Below are 22,987 nucleotides of genomic sequence, written 5' to 3' on the forward strand. Positions count from 1 at the left end.
CTGGTTCCTTTTCACAGCTTACCATGCTAATGTACTTCAGTATGTATTCAGGAGCTCAGAGTGTAGGGTATCTTCATGAAGATGTGTATCAGGATTTTCAAAAATACGCCTGATAATTTGCGTTTTAAAATTACATAATTTATCACGATAATTTAAGAATGCAGATCTTGTGAACCCCTGCCTGAGTGCAGCTGTTCTCTTTGGCTTGGATGAACGCTTCAGCCTGTTCATATAAGAAAAGTCATGTACTGGTTTTGCATAAGCTTTTTCAAAATGTCTCTCCACGTTGTAATAAACCTTCATATGCAGTAAGTCACTACTAATATGCAAGGCAGGTTTCAAGTTATATTTATAGGTATTAGACTACCGTTCACCATGGATGTCCTGCAAAACACAGCTAATGAGCAAGGCTGTTAAGTGTGTTCTAGAACTTCTTTGTGTAACTGCCTGCTGTGAAGTTTAAGAATTAGAAGTTTGTGTTAGAAATTATCTGGTACCTTGAGAAGAACAGCAGAGCATACTTGAAATCCCACGTGAATTTTCAATTTAGAGAGTCAAAGTCACCAGATACTGCATGATCTATTACGATAAAGGCAAGACTAGCCTGATTCACATAAAAGACTTGTAGTGATGATGGGACTGATCTTGTCTAACTCAAAACTTGTTTTCCTAATGTGTAATCCTTAAATGTCTAAAGCTGCAACTTCTAATTGATCTGCTTTCATAAAAAAATTACAACCACCGTGCACGGTGCTCAAGAGCAGAGTCATCTTGACTAACCTGGGCGTTTTGCAATGAGTACAAAATGGAGCACTTTGGTCTTAATGGTCTTACTTATTTTCTATGTTGTCATGATGCTATTTGTGCTGAGCAGTTATTATAATAAAAACAGTTTTAAATGTCCCTTGTTACTTTTGTGAGCTCTTTGGAGCTGCCTTTTCTTCTAAGGACAGCATGTTTTCATCTTGTAAATGGCAGCTTGATCTTTAGGTTGGGTAGACCTTTAGTAGGCTAGCGGCACACTACTGGGGACTTGAGGAAAGTTTTAAGTTCATGACCACACTGCAGCATACTAATGAGGACTGACGAGGTCAGAAGAATGCTCTCTGGTCGAATCTTGGTAACTTTTTCAGTAGAGGAAGCTGTTCCTCTGGTGGTACAAAGTCATGTTAAGTATTCTCATAGAATTGATCTGTAACATTGGTAGCTTATATGGAAAAACATCAGTGTGCTGGTATATATTATCTTTGCTGAAATACTTCAATTTATCCTGAGAAAGACTGTTACCAGGTTGATAGTTCTAGAGCATTTGACCTCACCCCTTGCTGTAAAAGGTGTGCTTTCCTGATTCTCTAGAGCTAGCAGTGCCAGTCTTTTGGTGAAGGTGTCATGGACCTATGATGCACGGTGTGTTTTATGTGGTGTAGGCCATACTCTGCTTACAACATCTCATTCTATAATTTAAAACCAAATATAAGCCACAACTGTAAAACTGCTTAAAAAGAAGAAAAACTTGTTTATTTTTAAATCGGGCGTGGATTTTTTAATCACACAGGGGCTACAACAATTACTGAGAGTAGTCTGATGAAAATATTTTTAGTTTGACATTTATTAAATAAATTGAATGTTAAAGAGGAAATACAGGTGTTAATCTGAAAGACTAAATTTTTTCAGCTGAAACCTGTGTTTACTGGCTCTATAGTTCGTGGCTCTTGGCATAAACCTTCAGTGTTTGTGATGTTTTCTATAGTTCATGAGTGAATGAGTTTTGGATACTAAAATTCAAAAACTCAGAATGTAGCGGTCTATTTTATAATGGTGGAAAACGATCACTTGAGTGATCGTATGAATGAAATGTAATATGTTAGTAAGATCTTTGTGCTGTTTTTACAAAACTCAATGGTTTATTTGTTCTCTTCAGAGTGGAGAAGTTTTACTGCTACTAGGTGATACCACTCTGACAGATACTAGATTCCTTTTGCAAAATTCTGCTGAGGTCAGAAGAACGCACTCTGGTCGAGTCTTAGTAACTCTTTCAGTAGAGGAGGCTGTTCCTCTGTGTGGTACAAAGCCATATTAAGTATCCTCATTAAAGTTTCTGTGAAATTACCATAACTGGATGCTACTTCTAGAATTGAAGACAACAAGAATGAACTTGAATGCAGTGATACATGTTTAGCTGTGCTGTAAATTATTTAAAATGGCCGAGACTCGCAAGTTGAAAATTTCGCGGTCATTAACGCTATGTAGTCTTCATATATTTAATTGTAGCTTCTAAGTGTTTTTTCTTTTTTTTTTTTTTTTGAGTGAAATGGGACATATAGGACAGAAGGAGATTTAATGGGCATAAGTAAACCTCTTTACCTGGTTAGTTTCTTAGGCTTTGCATGACTGATAGATGCCTCTTGGATTATTAAAGTCCAGCAACCATGTTGTGTTTCATCTACAAAGTGCCTGTCCGCCATTTTGAAGTGTTTCAGTTTTGTGCCTCCATTTAATAGCAGCTGTTGGATCACATTTAAATGCATGTTTTGAAGCTCTAAATTTCCTGTTCATTTGGATATTCTACATGTTTGTGCCACTTTACTACTACAACTTTTTGTTGTTTCCCCTTCCTTAAAGGGATCTTTTTCCATATTAAGTTTCAAGTAAATTATATCAGCAAAGAAACTACAATTCTGTTCATCACAGCTTGCTTTCTACACATCTGAGTAGCTATCAGTTTGAAGAGTATTTAGAATATTGTAGAAAATCATGCACAGTATGGTATCACTGAATAGGTTCATTAATTTTTACATATTTGAGGCTATATGCCAAGATAAGTAGATTCTGAGAGATCACGAGAGAAGCAGTTCACTTGTACAGGTTAGGAAGATAACTTGTGTGGCTCATGATAGTGGATGACGTCACACAGTTGAGATTTACAGTAAAATAAGGGGGTTTCATGAGTTGTTGTAGAGTTTTAGGTCTTACTTTAATTCTGTTGCCTCTGCTTAAGGTAATTTTGATTAAATGTTACTGATGTGGATTGCCAATAAGCTTTTTCATAGTTAAGTTTTCAAATTTGGGCCTTACCCATATGTGGGATAACTTTGAGATATAAAGAACTTATTCCGTATCAGTGTTAAATATTTTCACAGCATCTAGCTGATAGCACCTCTCAGTAAAAATGAGTATTTTAGTTATTTTTATGTGAAGGGCAGATCAGTTCGTGTAAGCATACTTTCATTTGTCCAATTTCTCTTTATCAAAAACTTACAAAATTATTTTTGTTGTTTTGTTTTTCAAGGGATTTGTGTACAGGACTGGGTCTGACTTTCTTGGGTGGTTTGCACAGGTTCTTTGATAACAGGTTGCCTAGTGATACTTAAAATTCTTTATTAAAATGTCTCTTGTGCCATATGCTGTGATCTGCTGGGAATGTGCTTTTTGAATTTTATTTTATTTGAGGATAGGGATTTTTGTAATATTCCTAGGCTAGTGCTCTGGTCTTGTAGATCTTTAATGTTTTTAAATTATTTTAATTTTTTTATTTCAAGTGTTTAATATACCATTTTCCCTACAGATGTGTTGAGGAATTGATTTACTCACTGTAACCAAAATAACTGCTCTTGGTTGAAGCACTGGTAAGTTGTGTTATTCCTAATAACATTTTCTACTTAGCTTTTAAAAAAAACCCAGCAAACACACGTGGCTATAATGTTTAACTTGATGAAGTTTTTGGCTGGATACATCCTGAAGTTCCTTAAAGTGTGTCTGTGAGCACATGTTTCTAGAAGGTTCAGTTAGAAGGACCACATGATGATTCTTGCTGGGCTCTTTAGGAGATGAAGCTATACTTGGATGGTGTTCTCAACCTGTCTCACTGGAGAACAGCTTTCATATCTAATTGTAGGTCTTTGATTTTCTGTGATTTGACTCCATATTTCATTTAGAACATTAAGTCATAGATTTAATGCTTGTTCAGAAGGATTTGGTACACAATGTCTGTCTCTACAGAGAAGTACTACACAAAATTTGGATAACAAATGGTGTGGAAGATATAGCAGGAAGAACTTGTCTTACAAGCGTCTAGCGTTGTCCTTTTATGCTTCTGTCAGGATCTGTGAGAGTCTTTGAGCAGATAGGAACTGTTCTATGATTTTTCTGTTTCTGTTCATTTTTGAAGCTTCAGCTTTGCAGAAAATGGTATGTAATGCTGGTAACAGCTTCCTATATTAAACTGCTAGCATATAGACTTTGTTTAGGAATCATTCCTCATGGTGTCAAAATGCAAAATTGGCAGGCTTGAGTAGAAAAATTAATTCAGTTCTGTGCTGGATGAGTATGGGGATAGGATTTTCTCCATTTTCCTTATCTAAAAGGAATTTGCTCCTGATGACCTTTTGCTGTCTCTGGCATGTTCTGTAACTCTTGGGAGCTGTCTCTGGAAAGACCCCAAGTCCTTTTGTCTTCCTGTCTGCTTAAAATTCAGACTCCTTTATTTGACATTTTTAATTGGGGCATCCATTGCATTTTGTGTACATGAATTAACTTTTTCTATTTAGTGGGAAGCTCTATTCCTGTAGAACTATGCTTTGGAATAGATGCTTTTCTTTAAAAGAGACAGTTTCTTGGAGACAGTTCTTTCAGTATGACATGCTACCTGATTGAGTAATGCCAGCCTCAGACTGGAGACAGCTTGAGAAAATGTGTTCCAGGATGCAGATATTCTTGTTTCAGTGGATAGATGATAGTGATTTTTAACTGTCTAGTGGCTACGTGTGTTAGCAGAGACCTTCAGCAACCATGCTTACCATGTACAAACTGCTGTCTATGCTGCCTTGGCTGCTAGAAAAGCAGCTTCTCCCTGTTTGTACTCTAAAGTCCCATGCTTTCTTGGGGTCTCTGTCTACTCATGTGATGTAGAAACCAATGTAGAGCTCTTTTGAAAGGAAAAAGGAGTAGTGGGGGTAAGGTGCAAACCTTGCTAGGCCCACGTTATCGTGGCCTTTTTCTGCTTTTAGGTACAGCTCATTTTGAATCAATTTTATCACTAAGACTTGAGCTCTGAAGCAAAACAATAGAATTCACAAACTTTGAGCAATTCAGTTCTTAATGTGTGTACATGTGCTCAGTTTTGATGATCTTTGATTACTGTTTCATCTTCTTCTGTTGTGTTCTGTGAGTTTTATTACTTTTTCTGAAGTCTTAGGCTATTTTTCACACTACAGGTGTGTGTAGAACAGCATATTTCTTGCTATGTTAGAAGTAATTACTACTCCTTCCAGCTGTTCCTCAAAACTCTCCCTATGCTGTCCACTGATGCCTTTTTTCCTCAGTAACCTGCTATAATCTGTAAACATGTGATTTGTGTTCCATTTTTGTATTAATCTGCATCTGTTTCCTACATCTTTCTATGTACTTTTTTCTGTTTTCTCTCATTGGATTGTAAATTAGTTGTTGTCAGATCTGGTTTCTTGAGCAGGAGCCTGACTTTTCAGTTACAGACCAAGGAATGCTTCCACTTTCCTGTTTTCTAATCCTTATCCAATGTAAAGGGTGAAAGTGAAACTCTTAATTGGCTTAAAGAAACAGTTGTCTTCAAAATGTGTTTGTAAAAACATCCAGATGTATGGATCTTGAAAGATCTAGTATTACTGTCTCTGGTTTTGAAACACTGATTTTAATTACTTTTTTTTGATAGAAGGGGCAAATATTTGAAAATGGGAGCCTTACTGCAGTTGGCACGCTTTATTATATAAAAATAACATCCACAAAAGAGTGCATAAAGTCACATCTTACTTGAAAATTAATCTCGAAACCTGGCAAACAACCTTTCTTAAGTAAGAATACCTGGTCTTACATGAGTTGTGCTTTTACTCCTGTGCTTGCTGAACATCTAATAGTGGTAAAAGCAGGCTTAGGATTGTCCAGAGTACTTAGTTACTTTTAAAGATGTCTTTTGGTGGACTTAAAGGTGGACTTTTGATGTCAGTAAAGGACAGGTCTGCTTTTCCCTCTGGTGTGAGAGTTACCAGAGACGTGTCTTGGAGAATAAAATCTTGCTTTAATGAACTTCGAAGTGTAGAACTTCAGGTTTGGTTGCTCAGAACTTCCATTCTGTCCATTCAGCTCCCTCTGTTGGAGTGAATTTCCCTTTACTAACAGTATGTCATCTCGATTTTTAAGTTTAAGCTTCAGAGCGTGAGAGTTTTTCACTCTGGAAAACTTTGTAGATGTAGTGGTGTTTTAGGCACTTGACTGATGCATGGGTGTGTTACATGTTGTTACAGGCCTTCAATCTCACACTTCAGGAACACAGGGTTTCAATAGACATGAAATAGCTGAAGCCATGTTTTTGGCCATAAGAGATGTCTTTTATTGCTGTGGTCTCTTAATAGGTAGAGCAACAAATAATTACAAAAAACCTGAAGATAAAAATTTTGTAAACTGAAGATGTTTCGAAACTGCTGCCTTAAACCTCTAGGCATGTTTGTGAATTCTGTCTGTTGACATGGAATGTCAATGTGTTACCAGTGATGTGAAGGAAACCTTGAAAGTATTACATGACTATGCAAGCCCCTTAATCGGTATGAGCAAAATACTGTGTTTGGAAACAAATACAGTAAATAGTAGATAATAGAAGTTTGAAAAATGGGATGATGCCTTATTGATTCTACAAAAGGAGCGAAAGGCTCATGTCATTAGCAAAAAAATAGGGTTCTTCAATGGCTACCTGAAGTATGGGATCACTGCATATGTCTTGGTGGAGGAGTATTTTTTTGCAACATTATTGAAACCTCTTAAGAAAATGTGCCTTAATTCATAAGTAAACAACTGCTGTGAAATCTTTTAAAGCAAATGTAGATTTCACATGAAAAAGGGTACAGATTGCTATTAATATTTTGGCTGTTACTGTAGCATCTTTTTGATGTATGAATAAGTTACAACAAGGATTGTTGTAGCATGTTCTTAATTATAATATATCATCAGTTCCGTTTACTGCTAATTATTTTACAAGGTCAAGAGAAGAGTTTAACATGAATGTGGCAGGATTACTTGCAGAGTTTTGGTACAACCAAATGTAGGTGAACCTAGTAGGGAAACTTGCCCTCAAATTGCTTTTGGCAGATCTCATTAGTGTCTAAGGCAGGAGGCTAACCCAACTGAAAAGGGCCTTTCAAGGTTGACTAATATGTAACTAAATTACATTTTTGAGAGGTGGGGGTAGCTGATACCAGTAATTAAATTTCCTTATGTTAAGCTTCTTACAACAAGTATAAAAATAATTTAAACGGTCTTACTTATGGGGTTTCTACTGTGCTCATGTTAGTACTTTGAGTACTTGATTGTGACAATAATTGACAACTCTGTGGTGACTTATTTTTCATGTTTTGGTACCTCAGTCAAGGCATTAGCATTAAAAAAAATACTCAAAGTTTTAATTTGTCTTCAGATGCCTAACTGAATTTGAAATTAGGCTAATGTAACAATTGGAACTAAAAAAAACCCCAAAAACAAAACAACCCCCAAAACTGTTCATTCAGTTTACTATGGGGAAGAAAAAATATGTTTCAAAATATTTCATTCTATCTTAACTGAGGGTGAGTTGAATGCTTGAAACAAAGAACTTCTGCAAACTTGAATGCTCAATTTCTGGTTCTGAAAATGTGATGATCCTGTGGTTGAATACTATTACAACTATGTACATTGCACAGTACAAGGCAAAGTGAATTACCAGATCCTGTGTTCCACTTCTGTGTGCTGTTTCCATTGGATTTAAAACAAGGAAGTCTATAAAGTAATATGGAACAGGACATATGGGCAGTTGTGAAAGTCAGACTGAGGCTTGTTGTACTGGTTCCATTGCTGTTTGCTTTGTTGTAACTGGTTATTTTGAAATGAGAATGGGGAAACTGGAATGAGGAGGCAGAGACCACTAGATGGCTCCACGATTTTTGCTGTACTGTGGGTAATTTCTGCATCATTTGTAAGAATCTGCCCAGGATTACCAGGGGAACAATGTAGAGGTGAAGTTGGCTTTCAGACTAAAATGGGGTTAAAGCTATACACATTCAAAAGAGTAAATTGGCACTGGAGTGCAGATACTCAAAATCATGAAGACATTTTAAAACCCCTTTTTGTAAAATGTTGGTCTCTTCTACACATAGCATTGTTTTTAAAATTATGTTCTTAACACTTAATAACTTCCTGTACTTGATTTTTGCATGCTAGGAGAGTAGTAGAGGGTTTTTTTTAAGCACATGAGCTTATTTTCTTGGATGGTAATGTAAAGATGGGGACACTTGGTTTGTATTTATCCATGTGGAAGTAATTTGATCACTTTGGCTCGTCACTCACCTGTGGTCTTAGTTGCTGTTACTTGAAGAGTACAGTTGGAATACAGAGCAGGGCTAGTATGGTGGCCTTGCTAAAGGCAACTAGTGTAACATTACCATTTTCATCTGACTTTTGACGTGTCCTTTCCCACCAGTAACTAAACCAGTCATTCTGTTTGTTTATAATTGTGTGTTTGCTGTTGCACTGTATGTCTTCCATGAGCTGGGAAACTGGGTTAAGGTGTTAAGGTGGTGTTCAGTCACTGTCTTTGTATAGGAAACCAGTTTTCATGTCTGTTACCTTGGTTTTGATGCATCTATGTCTTTGAAGAAAGGAGCATGGACAGTAGTTAAAAAATTTGGCTTATTATAATGAACATGGTTTTCCACTAAGCAGCGTCATCTTTAGTAGGTGGGTTAGTCCAATAAAGATGGTTGCCAGAGCAAATATCTCTGATTTCCCACTATTGATTTCTCTAGTGTTTTAACGCTATGCAGAAATTTCAAAAGGAATTTATGGAGCCTGAAAGGGTTCTTGAACTTCTAATAATTCCTCCCCTACTTCTTCATAGTTTTGGTTAGAATTTATAATTTTTGACTCTTGAACTGATGATTTGACATTGTCCATGGTAAAAGTAGGTGTTCTGGAATGTGTAATATAGAATGCAGCATCAGTTATATGTTTAAACTATCTTCAAGGTGCAGTAGTTGAATGTCTTAGTTTAAAGATATGATCTGTATTCCAACAGCATTTTTCTTTTAATTTTCCATAAAGAATCCAATCACATGAAGAGTGTCAAAAGGAGTCTACGAATGGGACACCAAGATGGCAGTTCCACTGTTGATTGAGAGGTTGAGGAAATGGACTAATGCATGAGTGCTGTGATATGTCTGTCCAAGAAAACGATGTTAAAACATGGACTCTCGTGTTATTAAACCAGAGAAGATCTGGGTTGTGATCATCCTATCAGAATGGACTTTGCACTTGAATTAATCAGGGGACGGTATCAGTGGCTATCCAATGATGGATCTGTTTGAGGACTGGGTGGCAAAATTTTACTTCGGGGTTGTATGTGCATAACAGGCAAATTCATTTGGTAAGAGATCTGTTGCTACCCCTTTGGAGAAAATGTAATGTTTTTCAAGTGACTTAATAAAAGGTTTTGGTTTCTTTCACACTTTGTGTTTGTCCTTTCTGGCTGGTGTTTTGTTTTTTGTTTTTGTTTTTTTTAATTGTGTTGATGCTGAAGTGGGTTATGTTTTTTGGTTGCTGTTAAAGTGAGAAATACTTTAGCTGCTAAGCACTAAAAGGCAAGGTAAAATTTTGCGCTATACTTGATTTAAAATGTGGTTTTCATTTGCAAATTATGTTCACTTTGCCATGACTTCCAATGAATTTTTATTCGCTGGTTGGTTCACTCAGGTGCTTAACGTTAGGGGTTTTTCAGTACTTGGCCTATTGTCAGGGTACTTCTGCTGAACTTTCTGAAGTTATTTTAAGATGGAATTGATACTGATTGAAGGCTGAGCAAATACGACAATAAAGGACTGCCTGAATATTTTGTGTAACTTTTTTAGGTATGCTTGTTTGGATGTATATGGGTACAGAAACTTTTCAACAGATTTCCTGGACAGCATACTTCCTAAATGGTGTATTCGGTCTTAAAATTGTTCCGTACAAGTGTCCAGTCGGCTTCACTGCTATTTAATGTAGACTTAGATGCGTGATACTGTACCATGTATTTGATAAGAAAAAATTGAGTTGTTACGGGTACTGCTACAGATGACATGTTAACCTTTACAAATGAATTTTAAAATGGTTCTAATGTTCAAAAATCAATTTCCTTTCAAGTTTCTTGGGGATCAGGTAGTTAAACTGTAGCCATCTTCCTATGTATGTTTCACCTGAAATTTTTGGCTGTCTTTGTTTTATGCTGGAGGGGCAAGATGACAAAGGTGGTACTGATCTAACTTAGGTGTTTTCTCCTAAAAACAAACAAAACCCCATTGTGTATATTTAACCATGTGGCTTGCTCAGTCTTTGTAAATACCCATTTTTACCATGATGGATTGTTCATACCTGTTTAATCCAGCCATTTTGATGATGCATGCTTGCTCAAGTTTGGTTTTGCCATGTTATATGGTGGAGTTGGGTACTGGGACCAACCTGAAGGGATCCCCATTCAGATGAGTGGATTTCCTTAGCATTACCCTGGATTGCTTGGAATGGTCTTGCATTGTGTTCAGGTGCAAGGGGTCGTCTGTAAATAATCAGGAAAATGACATTCTTTAAAATGGGCTGTGGCAACAGAGCGTTCCTACCCAAATCCATTGATGTGGGAGGATGATGGGTTGTTGGAGGATGTAAATGGCAAGTGTGTGGAGGAATTTGAAGGGGACTATCTTGGACCTACTGGTAGAAGCCAGTGTTGTCAGGCTGTTGGGATGCTGTGCCATGGGTGTTCATAGAAACCCAAACTAGCCTGGTACCCCTTTCCCCCCGCAGTGGTCCCCCAATGTCTGATTTCACTGTCTTGTTGTGTTGCTTACGAATACGCAAGATGTCCTTGCGCTTCAAGGTGTCTGTTGCTTGTGGGAAGACAACGGGTAGTCAGAATACTAGGCTAGGGGATCCTTGGGTCTCCTCCATTTCCTCTGTGATGCATTGTCTCTGCGCTAGGATATTGTATTTGAGATACTGCTTGATTTCCAGTTCTACAGCTCGGCTATTGTACGGCTTTAAAATTAATTTGTTGTGTTAAAATCTGTTAATGCCCATTAATGGGTTAAGAAAGTGAAGTAGAAATAACCCTTTTTAATAGTGTCAGCCTTGTTTTGCAGTAGTGCCTTCACATAACTGATGGGAATTGTGTAGCTGTTGGATTTGTGTTGTTGGGGAGAACCAGCAGGGAGGCGCTGTTGAGCTGGAGGGTGTTACCAGTGATGCAGGGCTTGCTTAGGAGCGGGTGACGCTTTTGTCCCAAGCTTTAAGCGCAAGTGTTGGGTGACGAGTGGAAGAGCTATTGTCTGGGGATACTGCCACTGAACTGAAAAAAAGCTACCCCTTGGGTGGGGTGACCCCCAAGGTGGGTTGCTGCTGGCTGCATGGCTGGCAGCTCCACTTCCATTCTTTCAAAATGGCTTGTAACAGCACCACTTCCTGTCCAGGGAGGAAGTAATTTTAGCCTAGGCACTGGAATATTTAGCAAATCTTTAAAACAAAAGGCACAAATTCCATTTCTTTCTGGTTTCAAAAGGGTGCCTGAGCCACATGGGGTTAAGGTGCCCCTTCAGCTGGGGTAGTTGGAAGAAGCCAGGGCTGTGGGGGTAGCAGGCACCCTTTAGGTGGAGGCTATCTCTTTTTTTGGTAGAAATGAAGGGGTGGGTCTATGGTACATCACCTGAGTTGTGGGGTAAATGTAGAGAGTGTCAATCAAAGGCAGAGCTCAGAGCTGGGAAGGAGCTCTAGATGGCGGCTGTGCCTTAGAGAGAGCGCGCTCAGCTCCGTGCCTTCCCCAACACTTTACGCAACTTTCCCTAACTTTCGGGCAGCCTCAGGGGGCCCCCACAGCCCCTTGCCTCTCCTAGGCACTAATCGGGGGCCGAGCGGACCTTTTTCGGGCAGAAAAGCAGCTTTTGAGGGCTCCCTTTTCGTGCCTTGCTGGAAAGAAGAAGCCGTGGAGAGAGCCCAGGTCGTTGTTTTTCCAGCTTAGAAGCCATGGCGTACCTCCATTTTTGTGCGCTCTCCTAATGAGCTTTTTCCCCCGGACATTTTTGTACTAATTACCGCTTCTTTTGCTTTATCAGCAGCATATTTTTGGGATTAGAATATACATTTTTTTTCATTCTCTGAAATTCGTATTTTATCGTTATAACTCTAAATATTTTGGATCTAATGTTTTTCCACTACCCGAAACTAATATCGACTTGGTCCTGGTGGCGGTGCATGGATCAGGTAGGTGAGCAATTAATAATAATAATTTTTAGATTTCTGCCGTTTTAAATACTTAGATTTTCGACCGATTTGAGCTGTATTGGGATGACGCAATAAGATACAGAGATTATTTGCATCCAGTGTTACTTTGGGAAAGTTTGCAGGATGCTCCTCTACTGTGTTTATTCTCGGATTTTTCTTCTAAAAACGATTATTTGTTTTAAATCTCCGTTTTGCCGTGTTGATCAGTGTTGTGTATTGTTATAACAATATCATTGCAGAGTCAGGACTTTGTTCCTGATAATGAAAGCCAGTGAAACGAGCTGGGACCTTACCTTTCTTTCAACTTTTGACAGTAAATACCTGGGCACAGGACTTCAAAGCAAACAGACACCCCTGACCCCCTCTTAATATTTAAGAATAAAAAGATGATGAGAAATAAGGACAAAAGCCAAGGAGAGGAGGGTTCAGTCCACAGCAATGCATCGAGGTATGACCTATCAACTTTCTTTTTTTTTTTTTGTAAAACCTGTGAATACACTGTTTACTTTGACAGCCTTGGATTACTGTCAGTGCTTAATACAAAACATTTTACTGATTTTGCTTCCTTTTTAAGGAATGACCTTGAGATTGTTAGCATGCCACACCCTAATTTTTTTTGGTAGCAATTTCTGAAAGTTGTGTTGTGACTTAAGGGCCCATGTCAGAGTCAAAAGGTACTGTACCTTTATTCAGGGGAGCCCTTTCCTCTGTATTATGTTTTTCCAGCTTTTGAATTTCAGTTTTTAGGTTTTTTGTGCTGTGAAAAATGACCTTGTCGGTTTAGCCATTGCTGCATTGCACCATTTTACATACAAGGCAAATTTTTCTTTGAAGAATCTCAGAAGTCTAAACTTTAACTGAGGGCCATACAGAAGCCTGGTGTAGTAGTAAATTATAGTAAATAGACACAAGAAAAAGTTACATGAATGAAAAAAAGCTCATTTTAAAATATAAACTGAAAAATGCCTGTTTGTCTGATACCCCTTACTTCAAATTTTATTTGAGCTTGTAGAACTTTTGATACTGTTTAGGTATTTTAGAATATTTTTATACAATTTAACCAGACTTTCTCCTGCTGGGGATAGCATTTTGTATCATAAAATATACACTGGTACTGTTAACAAGAGGCTCCAAATGCTTTGCTTGTTTGTTTAATGTATTTTTGCTCAGAGTGTTTTTATTTACTTTTGTTGAGTAATGAGATTCTTTACAGATTTTTATAAACTTAATCTTGATGTGGAAAAAATCCGAAATACTGGAAATGTTTGTTTGCTGGGAATGCAGAAGTATAATTACTGGATTGCTCGTTTTGTATTTAAAGGGTCGGCTTTTTCAGAAATTGGAAATTAAACTATATGCATTTTTTTTCCTAGTTTGTAAATACAGTTGAGTTTTGCATTTTGTTAATTTTAATTGAATTGTGGCCTGTTTATTTTTCTCTGGTGTTGTCTTCAGTAATTTTTAACCAACATTAATAAAAAAGAATTCTGAACTGTCTGTTGTATCACATGTGCTCTGTGTGATGTTTGCAGGTGTTTGAGTAGTATTCTTGATGTCCAGTATTTAACCTTCCTTAAACACACAAACATGAAATACTGTGGGAATATATATCTATTATCAAATTACTGTACCCTTCTAGTATAAACGTGGATGGTATTCTGGATGTATTAAAATCGTAGTCAAATTTTAAATCCTAAAATGGATATGGGTAAGTTTGTTTAATTTGAAATTATTATTAACTAAATTAGCCTCAGGGACTGTTGGAGCATTACATATAGCACCTGTACAGAGCTTTTATAATGCAGGTTTAAAAACACATCAGTCTTTCAAACAGTGTTACCTTTACTGTAAAATACGACACACAAAATATTGCTGAAAAAGTCAGGCTTTTTTTAGAAATTACTTAGGAGTTCTCTTACTTAAATCTTTATGCTTTTTTTTGAAGTGCACATCATCAGCAAGAGCAATAATGGGTATAATTTTTTCAGGAAACTTAAATTCAGGTATTTTATTGGTGTTAGAAATATCATGCTAAACAGGAGGTGAAATTGGAGACATCTAGCAGTAGTTCCAGAGAAAGAAGACCTTTGGGGTTTTTGTCCTTAGCAGTATTAACATATGCATGGTGTGTCTTATGTGTGCTTTTGGTGTTTTGGTTGAAAGATTTTGTCGTAATTGATCAATTTACATGTAGCACCTGTTGTGTGAGATCACCCTTTTCCCCCTTTACAATTTTTTTTTCTCAAAATAAACTTGCTGTGGGTAACGTCCACTCACCTGAAGTGTGGCAACAACTGAGCACAGGATATTTGTAAGTGAACCCCATCGAGCTTATTTCTGAGCTGTGAGTCAGCTGAATGTCATAAAATGGGCTTTACTTCCTGAGGTTGACTTGAAGTTGTAGGGGAAATGATTTCTAGGAAGTAAAGCCACCACTTTGCTTTGCTTTAGCCCAGAAATGCATTGATGTCTGCATTTCACGTGCTGCTGGCCAGCTTTCTCCCCAGTTGTGAGACCAGCTCAGCATCTGTGGAAAGACATGAAGTCCTGTTAGATAAATCCCTGTTTGGAGGCCTGGATGATGGCGATGGGTGGAAAAGGTAGATATGGTTGGTGCCATTCACCTGGGCAGGAGAAGTGAAAATGCAGGACTAGAAAAAGGTGTTAAAGCAGAAGAAAATACAATTCCTGTGTACCACCTTAGTGTCCTAACTGGGGAGGAGTATGTTTGCAGTTGACTAGCTCTCCAGTCCTAAGGAAATGCAAAGGCATGTGCTGAATAAGAATACCTCAGAGTTGTCCCAAAATAAGTGATTCCTCCTGGGGAGGGTAATGGTGTTAACTCTTTGCAGTTTGTAAGCTGAGGGGTGTAACTTGGTGCCTTTCTAGACAAACAGCCAACACCTGTCCTTTGTATATTGACAGTAAATCTTTCCAAACTTGAAGCTGATTGATTTTGTGCAACTTTCTCCACCTAGGAAAAAAGTTGGTATGCTGTGTTTACTAATAACCACCGCCTGTGTACCTGGGACTTGCATTAAATAATTGAACAAAATCCTGGTGTGTTTTCTAGCATCTTCTGTGCTGCATTTCTGAAAGGCAGGTGGTGTGAGAGGGTACATCCGTGGTGCAACCCTAATGTGAACTTCAGAGGTGAGAGGTAGGCTGGGGGTCCCCCTGAAGTCCAGGAGTGAGTTTTGTAGGGGATAGTAAGTAACACACAGTGGATACGTTGTTCTTCCAGTTTCCCCTGGCCTGCATCTGTTGCAGTTGCTCTTGCACCTCTTAAATAACGCCGGTGTGGGAACGGTTTCTGCTACAGAAGCAGTAGGGCTGAAGAAACCCTTGTGTCTGTATCCAGCTTTTGGCGTCTCTAGCACTAAAACATCATTTTGGGGGAGAGGGAGAAAATAAAGGTTGTGGTGGGTTAGATCTCAGCCCGTCTTCTGTTCAGAGAGCTGGAGGGCTGAGGTCTGAAATGGTGGTTTTTTTGCTCGGCAGCCACCTTACAGAGGCAGAGTGCTCTGCAGTGTGTGCTGCAGCCTTTGCAGAGCAGAACACCCTCGTTTGACGTGGCAGCCATTTTATGAAGATGTAGTTACATGCGAAAGAGGATTTGGAGGGGGGGGGGAGGAGGGAAATGAAGATGTTAAATAAAAATTGCCCTCCCTGGCCGCCGATGAAAGCGGAGGGCATCCCTTTCTTGTTTCGCTAGCGCTGGGGGAGCCCCGATTCCCTGTGAAAGGAGAGGGGAAGGCTGCACCGCCTGGCATTTTGGTGCGGGTCCAGTTCAGTCACAAAATGGCTGTTCCTTTGTGCCGCATAGCTGACAGACATACTGCATTGCACTGTGTGTACTCTAAAAACAGCAGGAAGTTGCTGGTGGGGAGTTCAAAGGCCATCTTGTGCTCGCTGGGGACGGCGATTGGCTGCGCTCGCTTGGTAACAGGCGGCTGGTGCGGAGGCAGAGCCCTGCCTGCGCGTGATGGCTGCGCATGCCGCACGGCCTCTCCCACGCCTGCCCCAGCACACTGGACTGGACTGCACTGGGCTGCGCTGGGCTGCACTGGGAGCGTGGCCGTGGAGCGCGCGGCCGCTGCTGCCTTCCCTCGCTTCGTCTCATCTGGCAGGCGCTGGCTTTTATTTTATTATTTTTTTTTTAATAGTGCGGGCTATTTTGAGAACCAAGTGACTTGAAAAGGAACAGGGTTATTTTTGGTGTGGCGCTTTTTCTTTTTTTAAACTTCAAAAGGAATTGCAGAATATCATAGTATTCCTGGAACATCTGGCTTTTTTTTATAGCGTTACGGCTTTCAGCATTCTTAAATCACTAAAACTCGCTCTTGCTTTCAGCGTGCGTTTTGCAACTGATTTTCTTTGAGCCGAGTGGAACGTTAAACACATTTATTAAAATGCTGCTAACCGGGTTTCAACTTTCCGTCCGGGCTGAGGGGTTACTTTTTAGCTGTTGCAACCATCCTGTATGTACTGAGTCTTTCAGTTTCATTTGCACTGCTGGCTTCTCTAACAAGGATTTTTTATTTCCTCCTTTTTAAGCTTTAACCCCTTCTGAAACTGGAGGCTTTTTTCAAAAGGGAAAATGCTTGATCAGTGCAGAGCATGAAAGGAATAATGTGCAAGGAATTCAGATGAATAATGATGTAATGTGTGCAGCACAAAGGAGATTGTTCTTGGGTTGCTTTGTTACTTCTGTTTCACATTACCCTCTCGAAGGAAATGTCTCTTCTAATTACGAATACACAATTCTGAGACTTTCAACTTCTCTGTTTCCTGTTTAGTGATTGCTGCCAGGAACGGATACGATACATACAGTGCTATAAAAAGGGCTCACTAACTGCAAGAAGCTACGTTTAGCTGAAATTTAGTATCTTCTGGATTTTTCTTTTTAGGCATCTTAAGCTAATTAGTCAAATTTTACATATTCTCCAAATGCATGACTTCTGCTGAATAAAAGTGGGAAAATAGGAATAAAGAGCTCACCTGGGTAATCCTGTAACCCTGCAAAAATGCTTCCGTGGCACGCAGCGTGTGCTGCTGCCGCGGCATTGCTATTCTTGCGTACACGTGTGTGCACGCATGCTCCCACACCACTCCTGCCTAAATTTGTTTGTGCCTTAGCCAAGAGAAGTTGATGTGGCTGAGTTTGTAGATTAGAGTCTGTTCCGCTTTCTGTTGGGTTGATGTTTCACCTGCTGTACTTTGAGGGCAACAGTTGCCCTTATCTGCACCTTCCCCCATTTCCTACGTGAGCTGAAGCTGAACTCTCCCATGGCTCACGGAGAAAAATCTGTTGCAGTGCCACAGGGTCATACCCCGACCGCTTGTAAGGGATGGCACTTCTGAGAACACAGGATCTCACCCCTGCATCTTGGGAGCAGTGTGTCTGCCCCCATTTGGGCTACAATAACCACACTTCATTTGCATTAAAACAAGCATTTCCACTGTTAACTTAAGAGTTTTGAGCAGCCCCTGAGGGAGGACTGGGAAGGTGGTGGTGTTTGGTTGTAATTTCTCCAACTCGGTATAGGAAGAAACCAGGTCCCATCTTTGTTTTCATGTTGCACTCCTTGTCTCAGAAAGCTGTTCCTATCATCAGCAGGTTACTGAGTTGCTAAACCTGTCTCTGAGGAATTTCTATACTGGCAGGCCTCTATTCAGGCTTATCTCTCCTAGTTTTAAGGAGCAGATGAGGGTACCAGTGGCAGATCCAGTGAGATTAGCCACGGGGTTAAGGACCTGGGACTGTGAGCAGGAGTGTAGGGACTGAACTGAAGCTTCTGATGCCATGGCCTTGCTTCTTTTGAACTCAGGACAGTTAAAATCTACTTTGGGTGGGTCTGCATCTCCTGATACATAACCTGGAGGTGTATATATATCCACTGTACCTTGTTCCACGTTGCAGACAACAGTTCCAGCAGGAATTGCAATGTTGTTAAATTAGGCTGCTAAGTTCTGAAGATGGAGAAGTATTTCTAAATCTCCAGTTTTCCCTAGCTGAAATCCAACTCGGGAAGCTGGTGATAATGGATGGGGGAAGATCCTGTTCTGCATTATTCCCCCTCCTCAAGGAAAATAAAACCACCACCACTGGTGGGAGGGGATGGCCTGGATTACCATAATTATACACAAGCAGCCTTCTAGCAAAGGATGTACTGTTCTACTGACATGGTTTTATGTAAATTTTTCTGATGTGTTTTCATTAAAGGATGAGTGCTGAAGTGCCATTTGAAGATGCTTTTTCAACAGGTGGTGGTGGTGTGCTTGTAAAGTCTGCCTTTCTGTCCTGTAAAGCATCCTTGAAACGAAAGCGAAAAAGCCTAGATGAAAAATTCACACCTAGTGACTTGTAGTAAAGTTTTTATAAGTCTGTCACGCTGTTAATGCCTTCTTTTCTTGGAGCAGGGAATGTCTTTTGGATATAATAAGCAAGATGTTGATGAGTCTTTCCAAATGTGCAGTAGCTTTTACTACATTGCCACTTGTGCAGCAGTGCTGCTGAATTACAATTCTCAATATAAAGCTTGCTTTATATTTACCTGTGGGCTGAGATCATCTATGCTGCAGTATATATGTTTTCTTGGCCTTGACTTCTAAGGTAAAAAAAAAAAAAAAAAAGTTTGAAACGGTGATCTCGGATTCCCTGCTGGTATTGTGCTGGTTTCGTCTTTGGCAGGGCTTCTGTGGAGTGTGTTGGCCAAGCACCCGGTGCTTCACGGACAGGATGCTGAACACTTCATTGCTCATGAACCTTTACCCTGGCTGTGAACAAGTGTGTTGCAATGTCAAGCATCCACTGACTCCAGAACACTTCACTCCTTAGGAAAAAGTTGTGTTGTACCTATTTGTGTTTCTTGCAAGTTTTATTGCTAGGTATAGATGACTTAATAGAATTGCTAATAGATTAATTATAGGAGTCATTTGCATCTCTTTCATGGGGAGGAACCTCTGCTCTTAACTACAGAGTTGTGACCAGTTGAGAGCTTTGAATGCCTTGTGCTGTCAGTAAAATGGAGTCTTAACTATGGCCCCTAAATTTTTTGGCTAACAACAGCCTTTAGCAACAGTCACTTGAAATAAAACCCTCAAGCCAGGTCAGGCTCCCCTCTTCTGAACTGCAGGTCGTCTGGAACCACAAACGAATGTGTGCACCTTCGTGTTCTTGTTAATGATTCTGGGTCCTAAGTGTCCATATTACTGCATTTTTTTAATGTTAGGACCTAAAGGAACCTTGGAAATGTTAAGGGAGAAAAAAACAATTGCCTCTTCTGTACTAATTTAAACCAAAATTGTGTGTGAACCCTAGCCCTTCCCCCGCTGTTGCCTCTTCTGTACTAATTTAAACCAAAATTGTGTGTGAACCCTAGCCCTTCCCCCGCTGCATCTAACATCTCCTTTACAAAAGCTCGGATGCTGCCTGTGGCACAAAGGAGTTCCCTTTGTGCTGCCATTGAGCTTTAGTTGGGCTGTCCCCTGCTGTGACAAAGCAGAAGCTGTGGCTGGAATGGCAGAGGGGCACAAGGAGTTAACTGCCACCACTGTCTTGGCCTTAGGGGAAGGTGTGTGCCCCTGGGCTCCTTTCACTTCGAACTTTGGTGGTGGGTGCAGCCAGGAGCCAGCCTGTGTCCTCCCAGGGGTGGTGGTGGATGTGGAGCTGAAATGCTTGGCTGCTTCCTCGGGAGGGAAAGACCGGCCCTTTTCAAAAGTCTGGGAACGGCCGTTGTTCTTTCCTTTCTGTGCAGGGAAGGAAAAGGATGCTGCCTTTGGAGATTCTCAGTGGTGCTCCTTAATCAAGCAGACAGGTTTTGACTCCTTTTGTCCCCGTGCTGTTTTTTTTTTTCTTTTCTTTTTTTCTTTTCCCACTAAACATCCCAAGCATTTTCAGCCTCTGGCTCATAGATCAGAGAGTGAGCGAGCCAGCTCTCCCAGTCATGAATGAATTGCTCGTTTTGCTTGCTTATGCAAGCATAATGTGGTGTCTTTGTAGTGGAGGGAAAAAAACCACCCCACTTTTGGAAAATACTTGTCATTCATGATAGCTCGATGTGCTTTACAGGGAGCTGCAGCAGAGCAGCAAAGGTTATATTTAGCTGGCAGTGTGCTCAGGATTGGCTTGCCTTTGGCATTTGGGAGTCCTGTGCTGGGGCAAGGAGTGGTGGCCAGAATGGGCTGGAAATCCCACAGCCCAATTCAGATGGTTATTTGGCTAGGATACCTGCCGAGTGCATAATCCCTGACTGTTACAGTTAGCACCATGGCCCTATTGTGCCTCTTGATGTGTAAATGTAACTAACACCCACTCTCTGCAAGCAGAGATTGTAGTCAGGTGTGGAAGGAATATGTGCTCTCTATGGTAGTTCTTCTCACTTGCCTATTTAAGAAAAAAAATTCCAGGTCACAGATGAGTTTGGGGAAATATTTTTCTGGTTTTTTGAAGGACACATTGGTTATCTGGAAAGGGCAAGCCTGTAACCTTAGGAGCGTTTGTTGTGCCCTTTGAAAGCCTGCCCAGAGTTGGCCAAATTATATTGTGAGTATTCAAAGTTGTTTGCGTTTACTATCTTCTAGTTTAAATTCCTGCTTTGAGACAGATCACCGTTAGAAATACATACCATGCGTGGGTACAAATAGTAGAGTAGCAGGAATATTTTTCTTCCCTCCCTTCCCCTGTTTCCACTTTTGCCTGCAGGAAAAATAAGTTGTGAAAAGCTCTTTGACTGACCCTTCCAAATGCTTATCACTCAGAGAATCTTTGCCTTGGGAGGCAGGCAAGCACCAATCACTTTTTAAAATAACTTTCAGAATAAAGGGAATTAAAAATGCTAGGAATTAATTTATCTTCAGTACCACAATCTGAGTGTCATTGACTTGGCTCTCTTACGAATTCTGTGTACTGTATATATGGCCTTGGCTACGCTTAGAGTGCTTGCTCATGTTTTTTTCCCAAGGCAAGAGATGGATCACATGAACTGTTCTTCTCAGTCCTCTGTGGTCCACATATTATCCCCTCTGTCAAATGTGATCCCCTCTTCAGGTGATCTATAGCCAGAATCAGTTTTGTTTCCTTCCCATGCTCGTTTGGCCTAGAGTTGAAATGTAATGTGGTTTGGTGCTTGTTTTACAACTGCTGTACAACTTGAGTGCATGCATCAACGTTAACTGTTGGTGCTCATTTACAATATATGTAGAAATTTCATATATGTATATATATAATAGGGAGCGTTACATTTATAGATCAGATATTCAAAGGAAATGTTTTAACGGCAACATGGTATCCAGCTGAGATGGTCCGTTAACGGCTTCTGTGGTTTGCCACCATCCCTTTATGCGTACAAAAGTTTGTACGTAGTTTGCTTTAAGAAGACACATCTGTTTAAATAGTTTTAAATTGGTGGCCTGCCCTGGCTTTGGTGGTGTGTTGTTTTGGAGTAAATCTTGGGCCACTACCACTGGTGGACAGGTGAGGCTGGCAGCCATTGCTGAAGAGCTGTGGGGGCTGAAAAGCCTCTTTCACTGGTAGAACTGGGTCTGACCGATAGGTATGGTCTGGAGAAGACATCCCGCTCATTCGAGAGTTGCAGCTTGGCTGCTATTGGTCAGTGGTGACCAATGGCAGCGGGTCAGGTGGGCTGACCTTAGAGTTCCATCAGGTGATGTCACCCGCCTGTTGCCATGGCATTGGAATGTTTGGGTCGCCGGCGGGCAGTTGGCTTCCAGCTGCCACGGGGAGAGGTTGAGCGCCCGCAGGTGGCCAGGCCCAGCAGTTGCCTTGCTGCTGCCCCAGCACGGGGGTCTTGCTCGCACCTTTTCTCCTCCGCAACTCACCTGCGCTGCCAGCTGTGATACGCTTCCACTGGTTTTGGTTCCTGTAAAGCCTGGCTGGCGATTTTACTTGCTAAGCCGGCAGAAGCGTGTTTTGCTCTTTCTCTGGATTAGTCTTCTGACGTGTCAGCATGTTCAAGCATCTCACTGAGGAGTCCATCAGCCCAACCTATGCTGGCCTATGGACAAAGTGAGTACTGGGAAGATGGGGGAGGATGGGGGGGAGGAGGGGGGCTGTCTCACAGCTGCCTGCCTTTGGCCTTACAGTGGCAACAAGCCACGATGTGGATGGACGTCTGGGTGTCAGTTATCCACAGGACACGTGACGCTGTGTCCAACAACACATACGGGTTAAGCTTGTGTTTGCTTATTTTTTAAAATTTATTTTATTATTATTATATTGTGGGTAACAATAAACTTGGTTTCTGGTATTACCTAGTCTCGGATATTATCCAGCCTTGGGAGTTTGTGCCGAGGACCTTGTCAAGCCTGCATGGGTTGGTTTCAGTGGTGCTGAGGCCTTGCTGAGCTTGTGAAGCCCAATAGAACATTGCTGTTTGGATTCAAACTTGTTTGCATTTGAAATGTTACAACAATTCTTATAGCTAGGAGGAGTTTGGCTTGTAGGAGGATCTTGGGTCATTAATCCTCCTTTATCCCCTGGGCTGAATTCAAGTCGTGTCCATCAAAAGCCAAATTTTAAAAGTCCGGGCAAAGAGGTGCCCGTTAGAGCCATTTCCTTGTCAGCTCTTGGTTGCAGCAATGCATATTGGGTAATTTTTTCAGCTCGTCTTCCACCTTCTGGAAACATCTACTGTTTGTACTTGTTGAGAACTTTACAAAATGTTTT

At 40.5% G+C, this 22,987-nt stretch overlaps 1 protein-coding gene across 17 annotated transcripts in view; it reads left to right on the forward strand.

Annotated features, from left to right (window-relative positions):
- The window catches only part of CHD2 (chromodomain helicase DNA binding protein 2), a 90,298-nt gene that overhangs the window by 22,229 nt on the left and 45,082 nt on the right, over positions 1 to 22,987 (forward strand). For 10 of the 17 annotated variants that reach the window (XM_080394307.1, XM_080394306.1, XM_080394309.1 and 7 more), the window contains exons 4-6: positions 3,566 to 3,626; positions 9,097 to 12,276; positions 12,612 to 12,745. In XM_080394307.1, the coding sequence (XP_080250433.1) occupies positions 12,684 to 12,745 (62 nt within the window). In that variant the 5' untranslated portion in view covers positions 3,566 to 3,626; positions 9,097 to 12,276; positions 12,612 to 12,683. The other 7 variants (XM_080394312.1, XM_080394300.1, XM_080394303.1 and 4 more) reach the window with 4 other exon arrangements.

Source organism: Falco punctatus (genome assembly GCF_963210335.1).
Source record: "Falco punctatus genome assembly, chromosome: 7".
Classification (NCBI taxonomy): Eukaryota; Metazoa; Chordata; class Aves; order Falconiformes; family Falconidae; genus Falco; species Falco punctatus.